This window comes from Lepus europaeus, chromosome X, assembly GCF_033115175.1.
Source record: "Lepus europaeus isolate LE1 chromosome X, mLepTim1.pri, whole genome shotgun sequence".
Classification (NCBI taxonomy): Eukaryota; Metazoa; Chordata; class Mammalia; order Lagomorpha; family Leporidae; genus Lepus; species Lepus europaeus.
Genome location: NC_084850.1, coordinates 130,197,224 through 130,223,969, shown reverse-complemented (window position 1 = coordinate 130,223,969; position 26,746 = coordinate 130,197,224). Strand labels below are relative to the sequence as shown.

Genomic DNA, 26,746 nt, shown 5'->3' with positions numbered 1-26,746 from the left:
TCTTTTACTTTAGCAGCCCATTATAATCTTATGTTCCAAGCCTCTTTATCATTTAATTATCCTTTCTTTTTAAGATTTATTTATTTATTTGAAAGTCAGAGTTACACAGAGAAAGGAGGAGAGGCAGAGGCAGAGAGAGAGAGAGGTCTCCCTTCCGCTGGTTCACTCACTAATTGGCCAAAACGGTCAGAGCTGTGCTGATCTGAAGCCAGGAGCCAGGAGCTTCTTCCGGGTCTCCCACATGGGTGCAGAGGCCGAAGGACTTGGGCCATCTTTCACTGCTTTCCCAGGCCATCAGCAAGGAGCTGGATCAGAAGTGGAGTAGAGTGGATCAGTGCCCATATGGGATGCTGGCCCCTCAGGCAGATGTTTAACCTACTGCGCCACAGTGCTGGCCCCCATTTACTTATTCTTTAAGGGTAGGTTTGGTGGCAACTCCTCTTCCTTTTCTTTTGAGAATGTCTTTATTTTCCCTTTGTTCCTGAAGGATATTTTTACCTGATGGAGAATTCTTGGTTGACAATTCTTTTATTTTAGCACTTGAAAATTGTTGTGCTACTTCCTTTAACTTTTGTGGTTTCTGATGAGAATACATTGGCATTCCTGTTGTTTTCTCTTATAGGTGAAATGCCATGTTTTGACCAAAGCCAGAAGTTTGTGTGTGTGTGTGTGTTGTGTGTAATCTACAATGATAATTGCAAAATAAATCTTGTAAGCAACATTTTATATGATAACGTTAGTTCATTCTTTGAATATATTTCAGGCACTGTGATGAACCCTTGAGACTAGATAGGACTAAGGCATAGTTCTTGAAAATAGCTTACAACTTTATTGAGTTCAAATACTTCTGAAATAAGTTTAACTTGCATGACACTTGGGTGGAAAACACACACAGTTCTTTGTTTTAGAAAGAAAACTGAATGCAACCCTGTGCTACCGCACTTGTGATACTGCTAGAACTCCTTCCCCTCCCATGGGCTGGTCTGTGAGGTGCTTGACATATGGGAGAGGTGCCTAGTACTCAGTGCTTTGTTGTTATCCTTCTTGCCATAACTTGTTACTCTGGTTACCATCAAATCCTTTGCCAGGGGCTGCCATCCAGGGGGCAGTGCTTCCCTGGCGCCAGCTCTCCGGGTCATGCGTTTAGGGATCAGGTGGGAAGAAGCACTATTCGTACCGCCACCATCAGACACCCTTTTGTCTGGTGCAGAAGCTGCAGTCCCATCAGCTTTCCAGTCTTGGACGAACCCCAGCCCTCCTTGACATCGATCTATTGGAGAGGAAGTTTGGCTGTACTGCCTTTGTGAGTCTGGGCTATATTAATAAAGACTGTTATTTCTCTCCGGGGCAGGAGAAGCCAGACCTCTGGGTTCCTTTGGAAACTTGTTTTTGATGACTTGGGAATGCCCAAAAGTAGAGCATTTTGCACTCCTTCTTGAGGATGATAATGATGATGATGATGATAATGATGATAATGATAGTCATAAGATTTATTTAACACATGTCCTCAACATTTTACTCGTCTTTTTATTTAATCCCATGAGCAACCTCAGCAATAAGTGCTATTGTTAGGCTTGATTTTCCTAAAGAGGAGATGTAGGCACATGGCAATTAAGTCACTTTCCTGAGACCACTCAGGAAATAGGTAGTTGAGCCAGGATTTCAAATCTAGGCAGCTTGCCTCCAGAGCTGAGGGTCTTAAATTCTTTAGGAGGTGTTACAACCTTTAAGTTTTACTTTATTATTACTCACTTGAAATCAAGGTTGGTATGTAAAAGAGGTGCTTCTTGACTTCTGAAAGGTTTCATATAATTAACTGGTACTAAAGAATGCTTTTAAATAGAAGTAATTTTTATTTCTTAAAAAGCCATGTAGATGGATTAGGCAATAGGAGTATGATGAATAACCAGTACACAGCTTACTTTTTTTTTTTTTTAAGATTTATTTATTTATTTGAAAGAGTTACACAGAGAAAGAAAGAGAGGCGGAGACAGAGAGAGAGAGAGAGAGAGAGAGAGAGAGAGAGAGAGAGAGGGTTTCCATCTGCTGGTTCACTCCTCAGTTGGCCGCAATGGCTGGAGCTGCGCTGATCTGAAGCCAGAAGCCAGGAGCTTCCTCCGGGTCTCCCACGCAGGTGCAGGGGCCCAAGGACTCGGGCCATCTTCTACTGCTTTCCCAGGCCACAGAAGAGAGCTGAATTGGAAGTGGAACAGCTGGAACTCAAACCGGCGTGCATATGGGATGCCAGCACTGCAGGAAGTAGCTTTAGCTGCTATGCCACAGTGCTGGGCTCACAGCTTACATTTTCAACTCTGCAGTATAGCCTTCTAGTGGTCAGGTTTTCTTTTTTGACAGGCAGAGTGGACAGTGAGAGAGAGAAACAGAGAGAAAGGTCTTCCTTTTGCTGTTGGTTCACCCTCCAATGGCCGCCGCGGCCGGCGCACCGCGCTGATCCAAAGGCAGGAGCCAGGTGCTTCTCCTGGTCTCCCATGGGGTGCAGGGCCCAAGCACTTGGGCCATTCTCCACTGCACTCCCGGGTGACAGCAGAGAGCTGGCCTGGAAGAGGGGCAACTGGGACAGAATCCGGCACCCTGACCAGGACTAGAACCCAGTGTGCCGGCGCCGCAGGTGGAGGATTAGCCTAGTGAGCTGCGGCGCCGGCAAGTTTTCTTGATTTGTTTCTGCATGTGAGAAGTAATGATTTTTGTTCATTTGTTTAGGGCTCAATAGCAAATTTAACCAGATTCTGATAATGTACCTGTGTTATAGGTCACATTTCTTCACACATTTGTGATAATTTCTATTGCTTCAGATACCTTTTTGTTCAATGCAGGCAGTAGAATAACTTGAAGGACATGATTCACAAGTCATTATATAAATATTATCCATGCCAGTAGATTTGAATTCTACTTCATGGACTTAGTGTACAGCAGTTATAATATTTCCAAGTTCCTCTGCTCAGAAAACATTCATGTTGCCCTTTAACTTTGCTTTTTCAGTGAAAATGTTTAAATTTGTCTTCATTTCAAATATGCAATCAAATTTCATTTATATACATATTCTGTGTACTTGTTAGTATAATTTTATAGTTCTATTTTGTGGAATAGAATTTTTCTGCTGTATTTTGTTACAGAATAACGTATAATTTCTCTTAAAGTCATCCATTAGTTTGCATTGTTTTCATACCATTGGCTCTTCATTTCCACAGACACTTAGCCACTCTGTGATTTAGCGGAAGTAGATATTTTTTCAAGTTCATACTGATTTCTCTCCCATGCCATTTGGATACATTTTGTTAATATAAAAAGATTCTTTGTTAGTTCAGGCTCAAGAACAGAAGTAAGTTTTAAAGCTTAAAACTAAGTCATGAATCAGACATGTAGAGTGCTGTAGTAAGAATAGGGTCCGCAGTTTGTTGTATGTACTCCTCTTTTGTGATCCCTAGCACCTTATGCACCCTTCCAGCAAAGCACTTAACACACTGGCCTGGAATCTGTGATTTGGGATGGGACCTTACTTCCCAGTCCAGACACTAATTAAGATCCATGGGGGCCAGGTGCCTCATGAAACTCTGTGCCCTAAGAACTAGCAGAAGGGCCCTCCAAAAAGATGGAATGAATTGTTATTACAATCCTCTCACATTCTGGATGTTTGGGATAAAGGATGAGAAAGAGCATGGTCAGTGATTGTGGAAAGCCCACGTTCTAGATGGGGCATGTTCTCCATCCCTGAGGACTTCGCAGGGTACCAGAGAATGAAAAATAAACACACACCACACACATACACACAGAGGTCATTTTATTTCAAAACTCAGGTGGTTGGTCCTTTAAGAAGATAATATTTCAGTCTTTACCTTCTGCCGTATTTTTAGTTATAGTAAAATGAATGTATCTAGTTTCTTTGTTCAGTATGTCCCTGTCTCTTTCTTTCTTGGTCATTGTGAATTTCAGAGAAGGGTGTAGAAAGGCTGAACTCCCTAGTTCGTCCATTCCGTCTTTTTGGAGGGCCCTTCTGCTAGTTCTTAGGGCACAGAGTTTCATGAGGCACCTGGCCCCCATGGATCTTAATTAGTGTCTGGACTGGGACGTAAGGTCCCATCTCAAATCATAGATTCCAGGCCAGTGTGTTAAGTGCTTTGCTGGAGGGGTGTATAAGGTGCTGGGATCGCACAAGAGGAGTACATATAACAAACTGTGGATCCTACAGTGTTTCCCAAAGCAGAGCTTTGGAGGAATGAACTAGAAGCAGTAGGGCTGGCTTCTTGCCATTTAAGTAAAGGTAAAACATCACTTCCTTAGGTACTGCCCTACCCAAACACACACTATTGGATTGCTCCAGTTTGTTTGCTTTATAGACGTTCCCATTATCTTGTTCCTTTACTTGTTTACTTATTGTTATGTCTTCCCTCCGGAAGGTAACCTCCTCAAGAACAGGAGACAATTTTGTCCTGTTTTCTATGTGTCCCCAGTGCTTAGCACAGTGCCTGTCACATACTAGGAACCTGAAAATGTTTATTGATGGGTGAATGAATGAATGAAGAAAGAAAGAATGCCTGATGCAGAATATGTGCAGATAAAAAAGTATATGTGAAGGCTCAATGGAGAAGCTGCAACCAGGAGCTAGGGAGCTTTTCTTTAAAGTTGGGAGGCAAAACATGGAATCTTAGAAAGCCACCAGGCCACATGGAATATAATATGTCATTCTTTTCCTGAACTCCCATGATTGACAGCTGAGTGTATTTTAAATATCTATTTGCAAAGCTGATGACTTCACTGAGACCTTTAGAAAATTTTATTCGAAGAGAATTTTTAAAAAAAATATTTATTTGAAAGGCAAAGTTACAGAGAGACAGTGAGAGTTCTTCCATCCACTGATTGACTCCCCAAATGGCTGCAATAGCCAGCCTGGGCTAGGCCAAAGCCAAGAGCCTGAAACTCCATTTGGGTCTTCCACTTGGGTGGCAGGGTCCAAGTACTTCAGCCATCTTCTGCTGGTTCCCCAGGTGTATTATCAGGGAACTGGATCAGAAGTGTAGCAGCCAGAACCCAAACTGGTGCTCATATGAGATGCCGGTGTCACAGGCCGCTGCTTAACCCACTGTACCACAATGCCGACCCCTCAATGAGAATTTTTTCTAAAATATTTTTTAAAGTTTATTTGGGAGGTGCAGAGAGGGAGAGGTGGGAGGGAGGGAGAGAGATATCCTATCTCCTCGTTCACTCCTCAGGAGCTGGGAACTCAATTCTGGTCTCACACATGGGTGGCAGGGGCCCAGCTACTTGAACTGTCACCTGCTGCTTTCAAGGATCTGTGCTAGCAGGAAGCTGGAATCTGAAACAGAGCCAGAACTTGAACCCAAGCACTATGATATGGCAGTGGGTACCACAGGTGGGAGCTTAATTACTGTATCCAGCACCTGCCCCTGGAAGAGGACTTTAACTAGAATGCTTCATTATATTGTTGACATCAAATAACCAGATACCAAAATCTAGTTCAGGTGCATAATGTTCTTTGGCTAGTTGTCTTGTAAGACCAAACTGCTGGAGACTTACGTGGCACTGATATTTCAAGGGGACTGTGACTTTTTTAAAAAAAAAAAGGATTTATTTTTTGTATATTTGGAAGTCAGAATGAGAGAGAGAGAGAGTTAGAGAGAGAGATCTTCCATCCGCTGGTTCCGCAAGTGGCCACTATAGCCAGGGCTGGGCCAGGCTGAAGCCAAGAGCAAGGAGCTTCCAGGTCTTCCACGTGGGTGCAGGGGCCCAAGGACTTGGGTCATCCTCTGACGCCTTCCCAGACACATTAGCAGAGAATTGGAGTGGAGCATCAGGGATTTGAACTGGCTCCCATTTGGGATGCCAGCATCACAGGTGGTGGCTTTACCCACTATGCCGCAATGCCGGTCCCAACTGTGACTTTTGAGTTTCTTCCTCCCCACCCCCAGTTCAGGGACATTTCATTACATACCTGTCATTTTGCCATTCTATGAATCTGCTGTGTATCCCACTTCCCATGTCGGATCGTTCTCTCCCTTCTTTATTCTGTCAGTTAGTATTTGCAGATACTAGTCTTGTTTATGCGATCCCTTTGACTCTTAGACCTATCAGTGTGATCAATTGTGAACTGAAATTGATCACTTGGACTAGTGAGATGGCATTGGTACATGCCACCTTGATGGGATTGAATTGGAATCCTCTGGCACGTTTCTAACTCTACCATTTAAGGCAAGTCAGATTGAGCATGTCCTAAATTGTACATCTCCTCCTTCTCTTTTTTTTTTTTTTTTTTTTTTTGACAGACAGAGTGGATAGAGAGAGACAGAGAGAAAGGTCTTCCTTTTTGCCATTGGTTCACCCTCCAATGGCCGCCGCAGTGATCCGAAGCCAGGAGCCAGGTGCTTCTTCTGGTCTCCCATGGGGTGCAGGGCCCAAGCACTTGGGCCATCCTCCACTGCACTCCCGGGCCATAGCAGAGAGCTGGCCTGGAAGAGGGGCAACCGGGACAGAATCCGGCACCCCGACCAGGACTAGAACCCGGTGTTCCAGTGCTGCTAGGCGGAGGATTAGCCTGTTGAGCCACCGCGCCGGCCTGCCAAACTCTTCTATGAGTTCCCATAGTCTCTTAGTAGAGTTCTTTGGATCCCCTAAATAAAGAATCATATCGTCTGCAAAGAGGGAGAGTTTGACTTCTTCCTTCCCAATTTGTATCCCTTTAATTTCTTTTTCTTGCCTAATGGCTCTGGCTAAGACTTCCAGAACTATATTGAATAGCAATGGTGAGAGTGGGCATCCCTGTCTGGTACCAGATCTCAGTGGAAATGCTTCCAACTTTTCCCCATTCAATAGGATGCTGGCCGTGGGTTTTTCATAAATTGCTTTGATTGTATTGAGGAATGTTCCTTCTATACCCAATTTGCTTAAAGTTTTCATCATGAAAGGGTGTATCGAATGCTTTCTCTGCATCTATTGAGATAACCATATGGTTTTTCTTCTGCAGTCTGTTAATGTGGTGTATCACATTGATTGTTTTGCGAACATTGAACCATCCCTGCATACCAGGGATAAATCCCACTTGGTCTGGGTGGATGATCTTTCTGATGTGTTGTTGTATTCTATTGGCGAGAATTTTATTGAGGATTTTTGCATCTATGTTCATCAGGGATATTGGTCTGTAATTTTCTTTCAATGCTGCATCTTTCTCCAGCTTAGGGATTAAGGTGATGCTGGCTTCATAGAAAGAATTTGGGAGGATAATGAATACATTTTAATTACTGTTCTGACTAGTGGGATGAAATCTCATGCTGACCCACCAAGGGTGGGAATTATGCCTTTGTTTATTGTATCCACACTGTATATTATACTGGCAGTTGAGGGAAGAACATAGTTGCATAACTTTTATAATATATTGTTCTGATTGTTCTATTTTATTATTGTTGTGAATCCAACAATGTTATACTGCACCTAATTTGTAAGTTAAGCTTTATCATAGGTATATATGTGTAGAAAAAAAGTATGTGTAGGATTTGGTACTATCTCTGGTTTCAGACATCTACTGATGGCCTTGCAATGTATCCTGTATGGATAAGGCAGGGGGCTACTATGCATCCAAAAATGTAGCCACTTACATACAATAAGATGTATCCTTTTTTTATTTGAGAGGCAGAGAATGACAGAGATAGATAAACAGAGCATCTATCTGCTGGTTCACTCCCCATATATCTGTAATAGCCGAGGCTGGGCTAAGCCAAGGCCAGAAGCTGGAAACACTGTCCAGATTTCCCACATGGGTGGCAAGAACCCAGTTGCTGGAGTCAGGAGCTGGAGCTGTCCATTGAACCCAGGTACTCTGATATAGCATGCAGACATCTTAATCACTAGGGTAAACATTCACCTAAGATGTACCTAGGTGTACCCGTTTTAAGTGTGAACTAGTCCCCTTCATCCTTTGATGTTGTCAGTGCCCCTTCAGATTGATACTGAACCAGTACGGCAGTTATACTAGTCCATGTAGAAGTATCTGTGAAGGCTTATTGAGTGTGTGGGTTTATTTGCACTTGTCAACTAAGTAATCCAAGACTTTTATGTATGTTTGTTCTTGTATTTGTGGCACTTAGATGTCAGCCATTTAGGTGATCCCAAGTCTCACAGTCTTACCTTGAACATTTGACTTGAAAAAAATATTTAATTTGAAAGAGAGAGAGAATGCGTAAGGGCAGCTCTTGACCCCCTACCCCCCTTCTGCTTGTTCATTTCCAAATGCCCACAATGCCCAGTAGTGGTAAGAAACTGAGAGCTGGGGACTCAGTCCTGCTCTGCCATGTTGGGGTGGAGGCAGGAAGCCAAGAACTTGAGCCATTACTGCTTCCTCTCAGGGCTTGCACTAGCAGGAAGCTGAAGTCTGGACCTGGAGGTGGGGAGCAAACCCTGGTCCTCTCCAGTTTTTAACAATGAAAACATGTGTGAGAATGATACGCATCAACTTGAGGATAGAGGTTACTCTATGGAGAGGGAATGGGAATGATTGAAGCATTTCAGAAGGCAAGAGAGACATCAGAAGCAAATACACCAAAAATAGTATCAACTGTTAAATTGAAAGGAGTGTAGTTTTTCTGTATATTTGCATGGTAGCCTTTTTTGAATTCCTGTGGCATATCATATAATGTTTGTTGTACTTTTTAATTGGTATCATACATTTTTAACTTACTGTCTGTGCATAATCACACACTAGGTTGTAAGTGGGTAGATGAGGCAGCTTCGTTAACTCGCTCCTGTCAGACATACAGTGCAACAGAGAAGCATACATAAAGTAAATGCCCAGTAGACATTGGTTAGTTGACTGACTGACATGCTCCTCCTCTCTTGCTATTGTTTCCTTCTTGCTTTGGTCTGAAATACTTAAATTTACTAGTCAATCTGACCTAAGTATTGGCAAACTATGGTAGGTTTTTTTGGTTTTTAGATTTATTTATTTATTTGGAAGGCAGAGTTACAGAGAGGCAGAGGCAGTGACAGAAAGAGAGGTCTTTCATCTGCTGGTTTGCTTGAGCTGCACCTATCCGAAGCCAGGAGCCAGGAGCTTCTTCCAGGTCTCCCCTGCAGGTGCAGAGGCCCAAGGACTTGGACCATCTTCTACTGCTTTCCCAGGCCATAGCAGAGAGCTGGATCAGAAGTGGAACAGCCGGGACTCGAACCAGCACCTATATGGGATGATGGCGCTGCAAGTGGTGGCTTTACCCACTATACCACAGTGCTTTATGTGATGTATTAGCTCTATTGTAGTGTCCCTCTACCTGATATGGATGTATTGTGTCTTTGAATTTACTCCCATTTTATAATTTTACTCACAATGTAAAAGGAACTTATTTTAGAAGATTTGTATAAAATGAGTCAGAATGTAAAGGTAAAGATTAAAATAATAAAACATTTACATATACTTTGTATAAATATTTTAATAGACATCATTAAAAACTATTGAGAAATATATGTTAGTGCTAACATTATTTTTTAAGAAAAATAATGATTTCCCTCAGTGTATATGTGTGTGTGTGTGAGTGTGTTTAAGTAAGTATGTTCTAGAAACTATCCTTTTCTTCAATAAAATTCACACATATTGCTTACAAAGACAGGATAGAATGGAAATGCTTGAGAAATAGCATCCAAAAATCAGTCTTCTTGAGTTTAAAATGTTAACTGTACTACATCTTAGCTGTGTGATCTTGGTGGCAGGTTATGGAACTTCATTAAAACTCACTATCTTCATTTGTAAAATGAGCATGGTAAGCTCTTCCTGAGTGAAGATTTGAAGGTTAAATGAGATAATCCACAGGGCATACTTAGTGTAGGATAAAGTACTTGAAATAATAACCTTGGGAGCAGACATTTAGCCTAGCAGTTATGCCTGTGTACTACATTGGTGTACCTTGGTTTGATTCCTGGCTGCGACTGTTGATTCCAGCTGAATGGGAGGTAGCAGTAATGGCTCAAGTTATCGAGCCTGCCACCCACGGCTGTTGCAGGCATTTGGGGAGTGTCCCTCAAACTTTAAAACCAAAACTGAAAACCAGAAAAAACCTTAGAATAAAGCTTTTTCAGATGTTGTACCTGTCTACAAAGTCGTACTGTCTGTGTTTGTAGGAGTTTTCTCCTGCTGCAAGAGCATTTCATTGTGTGAAAGCAGTTAGACAGTTGGGATATTTGCATATAAAATGTGGACAGACATTTTAAATACTTTAGTTGTTATATTGTATTCCCTGCTGTTTGGCTGAAGAAATAAAAGAATTTCTTCCATGGAAGGGCTACCTCAGAGAATAGTTAGAAACCGAATGATAGAGTCTAATCTTTGAAATGCTTTAATCCATGAATAGTATAACAAAATAGAATCAATAGTTTTTTTCTGTTTTATGATATGTGTTGGATAATTTTAACTTGGCAAAACATGTAAAACAATGACTTCTGTTATGTCCTTACATACTGTATGATCAGTTATAAACAATTCACTATACTAGAGCATAATTAAGTTATGTAACTACATTTTAAATAACAGTAAATTTCATGACTGTTAATACCAATTAGTTGCTTTGCCAGAACCTTACTTGAGGGACAATTAATATGGAGAATACTGAGACTCGAGAGGTTTTTACAGTCAGTAACAGGAGTGAGTTTGTGGTTACAGTCTCTGGCCAGTATGGTTATTTAGGGCTCGAGGCTTGATTTTTAAGGTAGAGATCTTGAAAATACTGTGAGGCCTGTAGCCCCTCCAGATATTTTTGTATTTATTACTCATAACATTTCGTTTTCACTCTTTATCTAATTTTGCTTTTTTCAGTTGAGGAAATTTATTTTGGGAAATATTAAATCCCTGATATACTTTGTTCACTCATGGAGATAGTAGTACAGTTCAGGAACTTTTATCTAAAAGTTACCTAATGTTTCTTTTTGCATTCCAAAGTAATCTATTTTCAATTTTGGAGGTAGAATTAAGGGTGAGGTATGGAATTATCATTAATTAATTACTGATGTATTTTATCACATTCTTAGTTTATTGCTTAAAATGTCAGCATGTAACTATACTGAAACAAGTAGCAGATTATGCCTATCTTGCTAACAACAGCTGGTGACATTCTGTTGCAGACGTTATGGGGGCAATAGCATCCTTTCGTGAATACATTGAGTTTAAAGCACAGTTCTTCAGAATTATTTTTCATATATTTTTCTTCTTTATATTTATATGTAGCATATCAGGGTAGTGAGAGAAAAAGTAATAAAGCTTGGTGTATCACCTCCTACCTTCCATTATACACTGTGAATATATTTTAAAACAAAAACAAACTTGTAACAGTTCATAAATTAAGAAACTAAGCATCAAGGATTATTAGCAAAGTCTAGAAAGAGTCTATTTCATTAGCAGTAATGGATTGAAAAGCTATTTATTCTACTTTGTGGACCCAATTGGGCAAAGTATCCAAAGGGAGTAGAAAAAGACTTGGGCCTATGCCCATGAGTGCTGAAAAACAGGCAGTTGGCCTATGCCCATGAGTGCTGAAAAACAGGCAGTCGTCTCACCGAGATAACCGTCATCTGACCCGGCCAGAGCTGCAGTTCCTAGTCCCTGACTATCATATTGGCGTCTGTATTTTCACATCTTTTCAGGACCACAACACTCCATATACAGTGTCAACCACAAATAAAGTTAACCTAGATAAGAACAAAGAAAAATTAGATTTATTTGAGGCTAATTAGGATTGCAATTTGGGAAAACAGAATTAAGGAGCCTTGAAAATTTGCTCTTGAGTTTTTCAAAATGGTGGCTGCATTTAAAGTTGAAATTGTGTGGTAGTTACATCATTTAGTTGTTAGGAATTGTAACAAAAGTCAGGCTGTTTTATAAAAACGGGACTGGATGTTATTCTCAGTTCCTAGATGATTTAGGGGAAGCAGGAGCCTTTACAAATGGTTGCCAAAAGCTAGAGAATCGCGGTTTGGCCCAGTCCAGACATTAACATGCATCAGAAAAGGTTCAGCTGGGTATCCCTGAAACCTGGTTTAACAATACTTCCCATTCTCGACTCCATAGTAAGTACCTCGAACCAGTACTGCTGCATTTAGATTTTGTTCCTTTGCAACAGTAAAGCAAGAAATTAAGAAGGATTGGAAGAGGCATGCAGCAATCCTAGGATTTTTAGTCCCTCACAGAGAAGTGTGAGCAGGTGTGGAATGGTAGGAGCATGTTATGCTAGGTGGGCAACAGCAAGTGGCATGTGCTCCTCTGGCTTATTCAGAAAACCTTGTCTAAGCAACTAGTACCAGACTAGCCAACCTCAAGGAGAAGAATGCTGGCTAGGAATCTACATTTTTGAAATGGGGCTCACAGTATGTTAATCTGTATTTGAAATTAATGTGACTGAAAACTCCAACTACCCTTTTTGCTGCCACATGCCAGTCCTGATGGGTTTCTTTCCATATAAATAAGGATGAGTTTAAGAAAGGGGGACAAACAGGAGAAAACACTGTGAAAAGCCATGAGGTTAAAAAAAGAGTGAAGCTTTAGAAGCAATATATAGTTATGACAATTGTTTTTTGTAATAAGCAGATGAAGTTAAGACATGTGCTTAGTCTCCTGACAGGGAATGAGGAGAATATAACCTCTACAGAGAGAACAAGCTGAAACAAAGCAAAAAATGCAGAGCTGCCTGAGATAGGGAAGGAAGATAAAGAAACCTAAGATGGAAGAAATTAAGAACAAAATTGATGCAGGAGTTTTGAATAATTTAGTCAATAAATGCTTACTTATTAAATGTTTATTGAACACCTACTGTGTGCCTTCCGTTCTATGCACTCATGATGCAGATGTGAAAAAATTATGCAATTATGAAAATTTAATTTCAAGTGCAGGAAAAATTTGAAATCCATATATAAGAAAGGTCTTCAAAAAGTTTATGAAAATGCTTACTATGTAAAAGCTATGCATAGATTTTGATTTTTTTTTTCACCAAAATGAACTCATACTGATTTGTTATAGCATGTTCCAACAAGATCTATCAGGAAAATGCAAATCAAATCCAGCATGAGATAATCTCTCACCCCAGTTAGCATGGCTATAGTCAAAAAGGTAAAAAAAAAATACTGGAGAGGATGTGAAGAAAAGGGAACTTTTATATGCTGTTGGGAATATAAATTAGTGCAGCTGTTACAGAGAACAGTATGGAAGTTTCTGAAAAATCTAAAAATAGATCTACCATATGATCCAGCTATCCCACTACTGGTGTGTGTATGTATGTGTATATATATATATATATATATATATATCCAAAGTAAATTAAATCAGCTTGGATTAGATATGGAATCGATCTAGAAGTCTATCAATGGATAAATAAATAAGGAGAATGTGATATATAAACACATTAGAATATTATTCAGCCATTGAAATGAATGAAATCCTATCATTTGCAGCAAGATGGATGGAACTGGAGGACATTATATTAAGTGAATAAAGCCAGACACAGAAAGACAAATACCACATGTTCTGTCTTACATGGAAGCTAGAAAAACAGTCAACCTGAATGTGGAATAGTGGTTATTAGAGGCTGGGAAAGATGGGAATGAGGAAGGAATAGGGAAAGGTTGGATAATGGGTACCAAAACACAGCTAAAAGAAATAAGTTCTACAGCACAATGGAGTGGCTATAGCTCATAGTGACCTATCGATTTTTTAAAAGATTTTATTTATTTCTTTGAAAGTCAGAGTTGGGCGGGGGGGATGTAGGAGGGAAGATCGATGGATCTTCCATCTACTGCTTCACTCCCCAAATAGCTACAGTGGCTGGGGCTGGGCCAGACTGAAGCCAGGAGCCAGGAGCTTCATCTGAGTCTCACATGGGTAGCAGGGGCCCAAGTACTTGGGCCATCTTCTACTGCTTTCTCAGGCCATTAGCAGGGAACTGGATCAGAAGTGGAGCAGCTGGGATACCAATTGGCACCAGTATGGGATGCGAGTGTCACAGGCAGCTGCGGCCCAACCCGACTACATCACAACCAGCCCTACCTATCTTTTTTTTTTTTTTTTTTGACAGGCAGAGTGGACAGTGAGAGAGACAGAGAGAAAGGTCTTCCTTTTCCATTGGTTCACCCCTCAATGGCTGCTGCAGCGGCGTGCTGCGGCCGGCGCACCGCGCTGACCCAAAGCCAGGAGCCAGGTGCTTCTCCTGGTCTCCCATGAGGGTGCAGGGCCCAAGGACTTGGGCCATCCTCCACTGCACTCCCTGGCCATAGCAGAGAGCTGGACTGGAAGAGGAGCGACCGGGACTAGAACCCTGTGTGCCGGCGCCACAGGTGGAGGATTAGCCTATTGAGCCGTGGCGCCGGCCCCTACCTATCAATTTTTAATAAGTAAATATATAAGAGGAACTCAAAGATCCAAACAATGAAGTGATGATAAGGAGATGGAAATGTTGATTACCCCAATTTGATCCATATACATTATATATTCTTACTGAAATATCATACTATACCCTATAAATATGTCCCAATTAGGGTTGGGCATTTTTTATGGTATTTAACGTGTTGTGTGGGATACTTGCCATCCCATATCGGAATGTTGGGTTTGAGTCCTAGCTCTACTTCTGATCCATCTTCCTGCTAATGTGCACCCTAGGAAGCCAGTGGATGATAGCTCAAGTACATAACTCCCTGCTAACCCTGTGGAAGACCTGGATGGAACTCCTGGCTCCAGTGTGGTTCAGCCCTGGCTGTCGCTGGTATTTGGGGAGTCAATCAGTGGATGGAAGATCTCTCTTCCATTTAAATTTAAAAATTTAAAACAATTTTTAAAATGTTTTTAGAAATGCAAATATTTTGGAAATGCCAATTAACCTGATATTATATATATGGATACTAAGTTGTTATACTGTACCCCATAAATACATACACTTAATAATTTAAAATCATTTTTAAATTGTGGTTTTAAAAATTATTTAATGAGGGGCCGTCGCCATGGCTCACTTGGTTAATCCTCCACCTGTGGCACCGGCATCCCATATGGACACCGGGTTCTAGTCCCGGTTGCTCCTCTTCCAGTCCAGCTCTCTGCTGTGGTCCGGGAAGGCAGTGGAGGATGGCCCAAGTGCTTGGGCCCTGCACCCGCATGGGAGACCAGGAGAAGCACCTGGCTCCTGCCTTCGGATCGGCGCAGCTCTGGCCAGAGCAGCCATTAGGGGAGTGAACCAATGGAAGGAAGACCTTTCTTTCTGTCTCTCTCTCTCACTGTCTAACTCTGTCAAATAAATAAAAAAAAATAATAATTAAAAAAATTATTAAATGAGAGTGAATGTTGTTAAGTGGGTTAAACCCCTGCTTGGGACCCCTGCATCCCGTATGAGTCCCGGCTTCAATTCAGAGCCAGTTTCCCGCTAATGTACATGCTGGGAGGCAACAGCTGATAGCTTAAGTACTTGAGTTCCTGCCATCCACATGGAAGACCCGGATGTAGTTCCTGGCTCCTGGTGTCAGCTGGGCTCAGCCCTGGCTTTTGTAGGCATCTGGGGAGTGAAAAAGCAGGTAGAAGATCTCTCGCTCTTGCTCGCTCTGCTTTTCTGATTAATTAACTAAACATTCTAAATACTGCTTATGAAATATCAAGTGAAATAAAAGCAACATACAACAAGATATAAAACAGGTTGAGCATTTGTAATCCTGAAATCTGAAAGTTTTTCAACTTCAATGGCAGGTTCAAATTGTTTCAATTTGAGAGGATTCTGAATTTTGGAATTTTGAGATTGGGGATGCTCAAATAGTAAAGGCCATTTAAATGTTTCAAAATCCAGAAGACTCTAAAATCTGAAACACTTCTGATTCTAACCATTTTGAATAAAAGACACTCGTATTACTATTCTGAATTGAGAACAATTTATTGGAAAAAATATACCAAAATGTTAGCAAGAATTAGAGTAATATTTTGATGTCTTCTTTATAGTCTCTATACCCTTTATGTTCTTTTTATATTTTCTGTAGTTATATTATTTTTATTAGCGATTTAAGTACAAGTGAAATGTTAAATTCTTCTAGCATATTCTGCCCTTAATTGAATGTGTTTTCTACTCAACATCAAATAAATTTTATGTAGAAAATTTCATTTATTTGGCATCATTCTTTAAGTTAATATTATACAGAAACCATATTGAGAGAGCGATGAGGAAAGAGACTCTATTCCCTGAAGCACATCATACTCCCCCCTCCTTTGTGCTGTGAGCAAAGCAAGAGATTTGTCGTAGTTAGTTCTTGCAGTTATTCTGTAGGTACTATCTGTGTGCTAATATTATAGCTGATAATGTCCCAAGTTACTTGGAGTCAACAGTTACTCCTTTTCAGTAATAAAGTAGTTACATCAGAAAGTACCTGGAAGACTGAATGTCTTTCTTTTTTTTTTTTTTTGACAGGCAGAGTGGACAGTGAGAGAGAGAGAGACAGAGAGAAAGGCCTTCCTTTTGCCATTGGTTCACCCTCCAATGGCCACTGCAGCCGGCACGCTGCGCTGATCCGAAGGCAGGAGCCAGGTGCTTCTCCTGGTCTCCCATGGGGTGCAGGGCCCAAGCACTTGGGCCATCCTCCACTGCACTCCCGGGCCATAGCAGAGAGCTGGCCTGGAAGAGGGGCAACCGGGACAGAATCTGGTGCCCCGACTGGGACTAGAACCTGGTGTGCCGGTGCCACAAGGTGGAGGATTAGCCTGTTGAGCCACGGCTCCGGCCCCTGAATGTCTTTCAATCAGCAGATCCACAAATGTACAAATGAGTTGTAGCCCAAACGTTTTCTGTATCCTGTAATTCTGTCTGTTCCTCCTCGTTGTATACTTGTTTTAGAGTGCCACGTGGCACCCTAGAGGCATGTACCATTATCACATGCTAATCAAAAACTTATAAAAAAAAGTTTGAAGAAAATGGAAATGCCAAGTACCCTGTTTGATCATTACACATTGTATTCATGTAATGAAATATCACACCATGCCCCACAAAAATGTACAATAAAAATAATGGTAACAGATATGAAAGCTGATCTTTTGTCAACAGGCAGAGGAGAACCAGAAATGGTTTGATTTACATACATAGGCATCATTTTGTCTTAAATCCAAATGATTCAGGGGCCAGTGCTGTGGCTTAGTGGGTTAACCTGTTGCCTGCGGCGCTGGCATTCCATATGGGCACTGGAGCTAGTCCCAGCTGCTCTGCTTCTGATCCAGCTCCCTGCTGGTGGCCTAGGAGAGCAGTGGAAGATGGCTGAAGTCCTTGGCCCCCTGCACCCACAGGGGAGACCTGGAAGAAGCTCCTGGCTCCTGGCTTTGGTGTGGCCCAGCCCTGGCCATTGTGGCTATTTGGGGAGTGAACCAGTGGATGGAAGCCATTCTTTCTCTCCCTCCCTCTCCCCCTCCTCCTCCCCTCCCTCCCATTCTCTCCCTCCCACCCTCCCTTCCTCTCTTTGCCTCTGCTTCTGCCTCTCCTGCTCTGTACCTGCCTTTCAAATAAATAAGTAAATCTTCAACACACACACAAACACACACACACAATGATTGAATGGTGTCTCTCGTCCCCTCCTTGCTCCTCCACCTCCCTCCCTTTCATGCCCCCTTCCTTCCATGATTCCCTTTGCTTTTGAAAGGGCTTGGGAGAAGAGCTCATGCTCTAAATAAGTTAATGATATATACCTTGTTGGTTACTGGCTGGTGTTGTGTGCAGTTTTAAAGTCTGTTTTGATGCAGGGACAATGTTTTATTTAAAGATTGGGTCTGAAAGTATACCTACTTAGAGTAAAAAAAAAGCAGGCCTGAGTCATTCAGAAGCTTTCTATGTGACGTCTTAGCTTTGAAGATGCTATACTAATTACTTACTCCCAAAACATTTTTATTCATTTTATAGAGCAGTACTAGATATAACTTATTCAGCCTAGTAATATGTAATTTGTAGCATTTCCACTTCCTTTCCTGCCCTTATTTGCTTCTCTCAACCAAGAAAAGAAAAAAAAATGTCATTCTTGTTTAAAGTAGAATTCTGCTCCCGAACTATTTTTGTTAATTCAGATGAGATAAAGGCAGGAGGAAGGAGATTATTGGTGACAGAATGTTTATCTCACTTTGGATTTGGCAATAACCATGAACATCAGTAGGGTGAACTACTAGGTAATGTTCGTTAGGAAAAGACAAGTGAAGCTGGCAAAGATATTCTGCCACCAGCAGCAAAGTCTTACAGAAGCCCTTTCTTCGTCTTCGAAGCCCAATGAACATGTGTGTCATGCATACTCTATTGTAATCTCTACATTTTGCCTCCACCCTCTTCCCTTTTCCTTCCTTAACAATGTCTGCAGGATGGTAAGAAAACGAATTTTTGAACAAGAAATGAGAGGCTGGGGAGGAGGTTGATCTTTTATTTGTATTCTAGGTTCTTACTAGTTTGTCTTAGAATATACCTCCCAGGCAATTGGGATCCCCACTTAGAAAAACATTAGAGAATGACTTTCCTTCTGTTTCTTTTCCTTTGCAGGAAACACATGAAATTGTGGCAATTAAGAAATTCAAGGACAGTGAAGGTATATATATATATACTTTCTCCTTCTTTATTAAGTTTTTGTAAATTGTGATAAAGGTGGGATCTACATGATTAGGCTGTTTCTGAGACTGCAAAGTCACAGTCTTAAGAAATTGAATAATCTGTATTTATTGTCATGCTTTGCTTTGCAACCAAGAAATGTTTCTTCTGTGTGAATCTTTTCAAATTTCTTGATATTAAAAAAACGCATCTTGTATGTTAAGGTATAATCAGTATTGGAAATCTTGCTCCCAAAGGCTGTGTAGAAAACCTGTTACTTGTGCTGTTTCTAAATATAAGTCAGATGAAAAAAGAAAAGTGATTTGAAGTAAATACTTCTGTGGTTCATGCAAGAGTGTTGTGTGAAAGGTTCAGTATTGGTTACTGTGATTGCCAACTTCCAGGAACAGTCAGAAATACAAGGATAAGTGGTAGTCAGTATTGAGGGAATGATTTTATATTCTGAATAACTCATTGGGAGAATGAAAGCTTTTCAAGAAGAAATATCATACTTGGAGGCCTTGGTCACACATACACCAAGGCCACTTTAAATGTACTATTAAAATTACCTTATGCTGGTCAAGAAAGCTTAAAATTAAGCTTTTCAGTGGTTCATATTTTTAAAAAACGGTTTATTTGTTTGAAAGGCAGAGTTACAGAGAGGCAGAGGCAGAGAGAGATCTTTCATCTGCTGGTTCCCTCCCCAGATGGCCTTAATGGCCAGAGCTGGGCCAATTTGAAGCCAGGAGTCAGGAGCTTCTTCTGGGTCTCCCACGCAGGTAGAGGGGCCCAAGGGCTTGTTCCATCTTCTACTGATATCCCAGGCCATAGCAGAGAGCTGTATTGGAAGAGGAGTAGCCGGGACTAGAATCGGCTCCCATTTGGGATGCCGGCACTTCAGGCCAGGGTGTTAACCCGGTGAGCCACAGCACCGGCCCCACCAATGTTTTTCAAATACCAGGCTGTAATGCATATTTGATGCCATAAGAGGCATTTATATGAATAGGAGAGAATAGAAATTTAGTACCTTCCACTACTGCAATAAAGTAGTTTTTGACACACTTTTGCTTCAATTACATACTGTATGGTATGTGTGTGGACACTGGGTTAGGACATAACATTTCTACTATGGGTCTCTGTCCAAAAATGTTTGGAAAAAATGCTGCCTACAACTCATACAGGCCATGCAAAATTTCACAATTAGTTTCTCTACTTGGCTATCTTTGGATGGATTTAAAAAATGAGCCACTGAAGGTGCCAGCACTGTGACATAGCCAATTGGGGGGTGAACCATCGGATGGAAGACCTCTCTCTGCCTCTCCTCTCTCTGTGTAACTCTTTCAAATAAATAAATAAATAAATCTTTAAAAAACAAAACAAAACAAAAACGAAAGAAAAACAGTGGTGCAGGAGCAAGAGGTACCAGCATAGCTTCAGCCTTCAGGTTTAATCAGAAGCATGAAAATAGCAGTGATAACCTACCTTCTTCAGCACACATTTTCTAAGAATTCTAAGATACCGGCTTCTAAATTTAAGATCAGTTTCATTGCCCTGACCTCAGATACTTAGCACACATAAAGTAACACAAAGATCTGGCTAACAAAAAAGTCACGGGGTAGGTAGGCTCAGTAGTATTAGCAGCCATTGTGTGCTCGGCCTTAATGAAAGGCAATAAAAACAGCTCTTAGCTTGTTCTGGGGTGGGGGTGGGGGGGTACATTCTTCAAATGGTATATGAGATCTAACAACAAGCAGTAGGCCCAGGCCAACCCACTGTGAGAGCATTGGAAATGAGCTGTTTGAGCAGTGACTTTGGACCAAAGACAGGTAGCCAAGAGACAATGATGATCTCCTTAAAAAAGTGGTTGCTACAATAGATCAAAGTACCACCTTCGAATGCATGTAAAGATTTCTGGCTGTGCATTCATCTTGTAGGGCACACCAGCAAGCATCAGTTATCAACAGAAATAATAGTTGCGATTAAAGTTATAAAAAGGAGTGCAATCTAGGCCATGTATGCCATTGCTTTAAAAAAAAAAAAACTGCCATATTCTTTATTATCTATAGTCTGTGCATACCAATTGTTTGCTTCAGGTACATGGTATTTTTGACCTGTGTCAGAGTGGTGGTCAGTAATGTGTTCATTGAATTTCAGTGAGCCCTAAGCCAGGTGCTGTAAGAGCTATGAAGAAGGTTCAAGAAACTTTTGACCTATTTGTAGAATTAAGACCTATAACTCAATAATGATCAGAATAGAGAACGGTAACTGAACGCAAATATGGAACTCATATCATTTTGAGGGGAGGTTGTTTGTAGCTGTGGCATCTGGGAGGGGCTGAGTAGTCCAAACATGGAAATGATAATTCACTGAGCTGACAAAACATTAATCTGCTCTGCAGTCATCTCTGCCAAGCCATTATTGCTCACTGTCCTTGATCACCCACTGTACACCAGTGCACTACTGTACGCCTATTAATGCCTGCATATGCCAGAACCCTTCTGTGATAGAATCTGCAGACATAGCCAAGTATGCCTACACTTTGTAGTTCTAGTCATGTTATAGGCCCACTTTCCTACTGTTTCCAGTTTTCCCTGCATGAGCTAGTGCTCTGTTCTTTATCTCTACGCTTCTCCTCTTGCCAGAGTAAATAGATCTTGCTTAATAGAAAGAAAGGGTACATGTGTTGTGAACAACCCTTTTGGAGTATGAAGTATACATAGTCTCATACAGGTGAACATGTTCATTCAACCGCTATGTAAACCATTTAATTCTGAATCGATTTATTATCTCAGTTTTCAGTCAGACCAATGATAATAATAAAAATAGTCAATATTTAGCCTAATGCTTAAGATAACAGTTAAGAAGCCCATGTCCCACATCGGAGTACCTGGGTTCAATTTTAGCTGCAGCTCCTGACTTTAGCTTCCCGTCCCTGGGAAGCAGCAGTGGTGAAGTGGTTGGGTTCCTGCCACCTACGTGGGAGATACAGATTGAGTTCCCAGCTCGCAGCTCCAGCCCCAGTCATTGTGGACATCTGGGGAGTGAACCAGCAGATAGGAGCTGTCTATCTGTCTTTCTGTATCTCTGATTCTCAGATAAATAAAAAGTTTTAACAGAGTGTCATGATGATATTGCCTTAATTGTTATATAGCTCTCTTTAATCTTTTTTACTCTAAAAATGTTCTTTTGATATGATAGTGATTATTCTAAATCCATTCCATAAAAATCTCTGTGATGATAAAATAATCCTGTAAAAACATTATTAAACTGAAGTACAAACTGTATTTGATCTGACCCAAGTTCAAGCTAATCAAGTGTTTTATCACTGATGATATCAAGGAATAATTTGTGAGGGTATATATTAACTCCTGGTAGCTTGCTTGCTTGCTTGCTTGCTTTCTTTATTTTTTGGACAGGCAGAGTTAGACAGTGAGAGAGAGAGAGAGAGAGAGAAAGGTCTTCCTTTTCCATTGGTTCACCCCCAAAATGGCTGCTACGGCCGGTGTGCTGCACAGATCCAAAGCCGGGAGCCAAGTGCTTCCTCCTGGTCTCCCGTGTGGGTGCAGGGCCCAAGGACGTGGGCCATCCTCTACTGCCTTCCTGGGCCGCAACAGAGAGCCAGACTGGAAGAGGAGCAACCGGGACAGAATCCAGCACCCCAAGCGGGCCTAGAACCCAAGGTGCTGGCACCACAGGTGGAAGTGAGCCATGGTGCCGGCCCTCCTGGTAGCTTTAAAGATTAGGGTAATTTCAAACTTTTTTGTTAAATTCATATGTTTCCACAAATTTATATGAAATGTTTTTGAAACTCTATTTTAAGGTAGGCCACAATTTTAGTTCAAGAGTTCTTTATTATCATCCCAGGATAATAGATCACTATTTAAAATGAGAACCAAAATTTCATAATAAATAAAAGATTATATTGGTACTTTAAGTTGGAAAAATGAAACTTAAATTATGAAAATAAGTTTACAGATAACACAATTTATGTTATAATAGAAACTTATTTCTTACATGAAAGAATCAAGTGTTAATCTCTTTGCGAAGAAGAGCAATTTTTATACTAAAATCTTTACTAAATTTTTATACTAAAATTGTAGGTCAGTGAATGACTTCCACACTAAAAAGAGAGTTAATTCAAAAATACACAAAATTCTTCATCAGTTTTCTTCTTCTCATTTTTAATATTCTTATCTTTCTGGCTTCATCTTTTCCAGGTTTTTTTTTTCCTTAGATTGTTAGCTAATATGACTATCATATCATTTGTCAGGGTATTTACCTATGATTCTTCCTGCTGGGGATAAAAACTGTTAGGGGCTGGTGTGGCGTGGGAAAAGCTGCCGCCTGCGATGCTGGCGTCCCATGTGTGTACCAGTTTGTGTCCCAGCTGCTCCATTTTCGATCCAGCTTCCTGCTAACATGCCTGGAAAAGCAGCAGCAGATGGCCCAAGTGTTGGGCCCCTGCCACCCATGTAGGAGACTGTGAAGAAGCTTCTGGCTTTGGCCTGACCCAGTCCTGGCTATTGCAGCCATTTGGGAAGTGAACCAATGGATGGAGGATCAATATCTTTCTCACCCTCTCCCTCTCCCTCTCCCTCTCCCTCTCCCTCTCCCTCTCCCTCTCCCTCTCCCTCTCCCTCTCCCTCTCCCTCTCCCGCTGCCTCTGCCTCTGCCTCTGCCTCTCCCTCTCCCTCTCCCTCTCCCTCTCCCTCTCCCTCCCCCCTTCTCTTTGTAACTCTGACTTTCAAATAAATAAATAAATAAATCTTTCAACAACAACAAAAAAAACCTGCTGTTAAAAGGAAGCATGACAGATTTTTATCTGAGCTTACTTAGTTAACTTTTTTTCCTGTTCTGATGACTTCTGCTTGTGATGCTTCATTGTAAATTTGAAGTATCAGATAATGAATTATTTTTTAAATGTTTATTTATTTATTTGAAAGTCAGAGTTACATAAAGAGAAGGGGGTGGGGAGGGAGAGAAAAGTTAATTCCCCAGATGTTTGCCAGCTAAGTATGGGCCAGGCCAAAGCCAGGAGCCAGGAATTCTATCTGGGTCTCCCAGGTGGGTAGCAGGAATGTTAGTCCCAAGTACCTGGGCCATCACCTGCTGCCTCCCAGTGTGTGCATTATCAGGAAGCTGGGTGGAAAGTGGAGACAGGACATAATCTAAGCACTCTGATAAGGGATGCAGGCATCCTAAGCAACAGCCTAACTTCTGTGCCACAATGCCTGCCCCTCAGATAATTCTTAATGTTACCCTGAATGATGGTATTGTGTCTGGTTTTTTTTTTTTTTTTAAGATTTATTTATTTATCTGTAAGTCAGAGTTACACAGAGAAAGAAGGAGAGGCAGAGAGAGAGAGAGAGAGAGGGAGGACTTCCATCTGCTGGTTCACTCCCCAGTTGGCTGCAATGGCTGGAGCTGCACTGATCCGAAGCTGGAAGGCAGGAGCTTCCTCTGGGTCTTCCCACGTGGGTGCAGGGGCCCAAGGACTTGGGCCATCTTCTACTGCTTTCCCAGGCCATAGCAGAGAGCTAGATCGGAAATGGAGCAGCCGGGACTTGAACCAGCACCCATATGGGATGCTGGCACTGCAGGCGGTGGCTTTACCCGCTATGTCACAGCACTGGGCCGGTATTATGTCTGTTAATGTAGGCTTCCAAAGAGAAATGTTGACTAGTTAATATATAACCCATCAGAAATCTTCATTGAATTAATTCTGCTTATTATTTGGATTTTCTGGAGAGAAAAAATGACTATAGACTATAGAGATACTAGAGATTAGTTAACATTTTTAAGACTACATATAATTATAAACTTAGCCTACTTCTCTTACTCTTCCTGTAACTGCAATCTTGTACAGTGAAATTTGAAATTTGATGTTTCGATGATAATCTGTCACCATTGAATCATTCACATGCATATGTGTATAAATGAGTGGTGTCTTCAATTTTTTTCAAACTGTTGGTTTTTTATTTTAGAGGCAGAGTTACAGAGACAGGTGGAGACACACACACACAGAAAGAGAGAGAGAGATCAATTTTCCATCTACTGGTTCACTCCCCAAATGGCCACAATGGCCAGGACTGGACCAGGCTAATTCCAGGAGTGTGGAACTCCATCCAGGTCTCCACGTGGATAGCAGGGGTCCAAGTTCTTGGGCCATCTTACACTGTTTTCCCAGGCACATTAGCAGGGAGCTGTATTGGAAATGGAGCAGGTGGGATTCAAACCAGTGCTCATGTGGAATGCTGGTATTGCAGGCAGAGGTTTAATTCACTGTACCACAATCCTGGACCCTGTCTTCAAATTTTAGAAAATGTTTAGTATTTTTTGAAAGGTGAAAAGAGAGAGACAGAGAGAGAGATCAATCTCCTATCTACTGGTTCACTCTCTAAATGCCCACAATAGCCAGGACTGGACCAGGCCAAAGCCAGGAGCCTGGAGCTCAATCCCAGTCTTCCAGGTAGGTGGCAGGGAGTTCTTGAGCCATCTGCTGCTAACTCCTAGGGTGTGCATCAGCATGAAGCTGGAATCAGGAGCTGAGTTGGTACTCAACTGCAGGCATTCTGATCCAGGATGCGGTTGTCCCAAGTAGCATCTTAACTGCTATGGCAAATGCCTACCTCCCCGCCCCCATACCCCACACCCGTGTTCAGTTTATTAAATAATACGAGATCACTGATTTAGACTAGACAGCTTTAGACGAGCAAGAATTAAAAATATAATTTGTTCAACTTTTACTTTAAGAGAGCCTGTGATCTAGAATTTGTTTGATATACATTTGGATCTTCCTTTTGTATCTTTGGACTTTTCAGTCTCTCCTTGAATGTACAGATGGTGAAATGAGGAGAGTTCCTCCCCACTTGTCACAGCTGTGCAGCAGTCCAGTGTAAGATGGAATTTAGGTTGTGTCTCTGTTTTTATATGAAAATTGCTTGCATTTCCTGTCTGCTGTTGCTTATATTTTCTATAAATATTTTTCTGTTGGAATGAACATACTTGCTCTTAATTATTAGAAAATGTTTAATTGATCATCTCTGCTTTCCTCCAAATTGCTTCATTCTTGTTTTTTCCCAGACACTAGAAAGCTCTAGACTGATTTCTGGATCCGAAGTCCTCTGGTCTCCTATTTTGTACAACACAAGAGTTCATAATATTGAGTCCTTAAAGTTGAGTCTGATTTCTCTGTAAGAGAAGCCTTAAAAGAAAACTTCCAACCCTTGATTAAACGAGGATTCTGGCCAGTCATGATTTCACCGTGCTTCCTTTTTATGTCCAAAACAGATCTCAGACTTCAGGAATTCTTCTAGGATTTATTGAGTTTCCATTGTGCTTTTACTTGTCCCTCATCTCTGAAGATTGAAGGGGCCTCTTCTTTGTTGGCTTATATAACAGCAGCACAGCCTTCAAGCCTCTCTGGCCACATTAATTGTCCTGCTGTTGATGTTCCTCCTTCAATCAGGACAGCCAGACTCAAACATGGTACCCCCATGGTTTTGTATAAGGATGAATTGGCTTTTTTAGTATAGCTGTTTAAAGGTCCATTTGGGGGAGTCTCTTTGGCTATACAAACATGGCAGGTTTGTGATTTCATAAAGTAGGTTACAGCTATTCCTGGATTTCTTTTCTAAGCCCACAGTCCTTTAAAAATAGTGTTATAATAGAGTTTCTATGTATCTTTAGATTTTTTTTCTTCTTTTCATCACTTATCTTTGCATTTCTTTGGCTCCTGTGATCTGTCGTCTTCAATAGTGTTCTGTTTATTTTAATGGATTTCTCGATTTAATTCTACTTGCCTTGCTGGTAAACTTAGAAGTAGGTTGGGTTTTTGTTTTTGCTTAACATTCCTTTTCTGCTCTTCCATTTAGTCCTCTGTTGATGGTGTGTGTGTGTGTGTGTGTATCTGTGTATCTGCACATAACTTCGTCACAGTTGCTTTTGCATTCAGGTGAACCCCCTCAGAGTCGTGACTGATGACAAAGTTGGTTGGCATGCATGTAAGCAGGTACCACGTAGAAGTACTGACTCTTTATTTATTTATTTATTTATTTATTTATTTGAAAGAGTTAGGGAGAGACACAGAGAGATCTTTCATCTGCTGGTTCACTCCCCAGATGACTGTGACAGCCAGAGCTGGGCCAGGCCAAAGCTAGGAGCCAGGAGCTTTTTCC

At 41.3% G+C, this 26,746-nt stretch overlaps 1 protein-coding gene across 3 annotated transcripts in view; it reads left to right on the top strand.

Annotated features, from left to right (window-relative positions):
* Positions 1 to 26,746, top strand: part of CDKL5 (cyclin dependent kinase like 5) — a 196,434-nt gene that overhangs the window by 104,905 nt on the left and 64,783 nt on the right. For 2 of the 3 annotated variants that reach the window (XM_062183358.1, XM_062183357.1), the window contains exon 4: positions 18,525 to 18,570. The exons of the other annotated variant lie outside the window; for it this stretch is intronic. In XM_062183358.1, the coding sequence (XP_062039342.1) occupies positions 18,525 to 18,570 (46 nt within the window). The remainder of the gene's footprint in view (positions 1 to 18,524; positions 18,571 to 26,746) is intronic. 3 annotated transcript variants of the gene reach the window in all.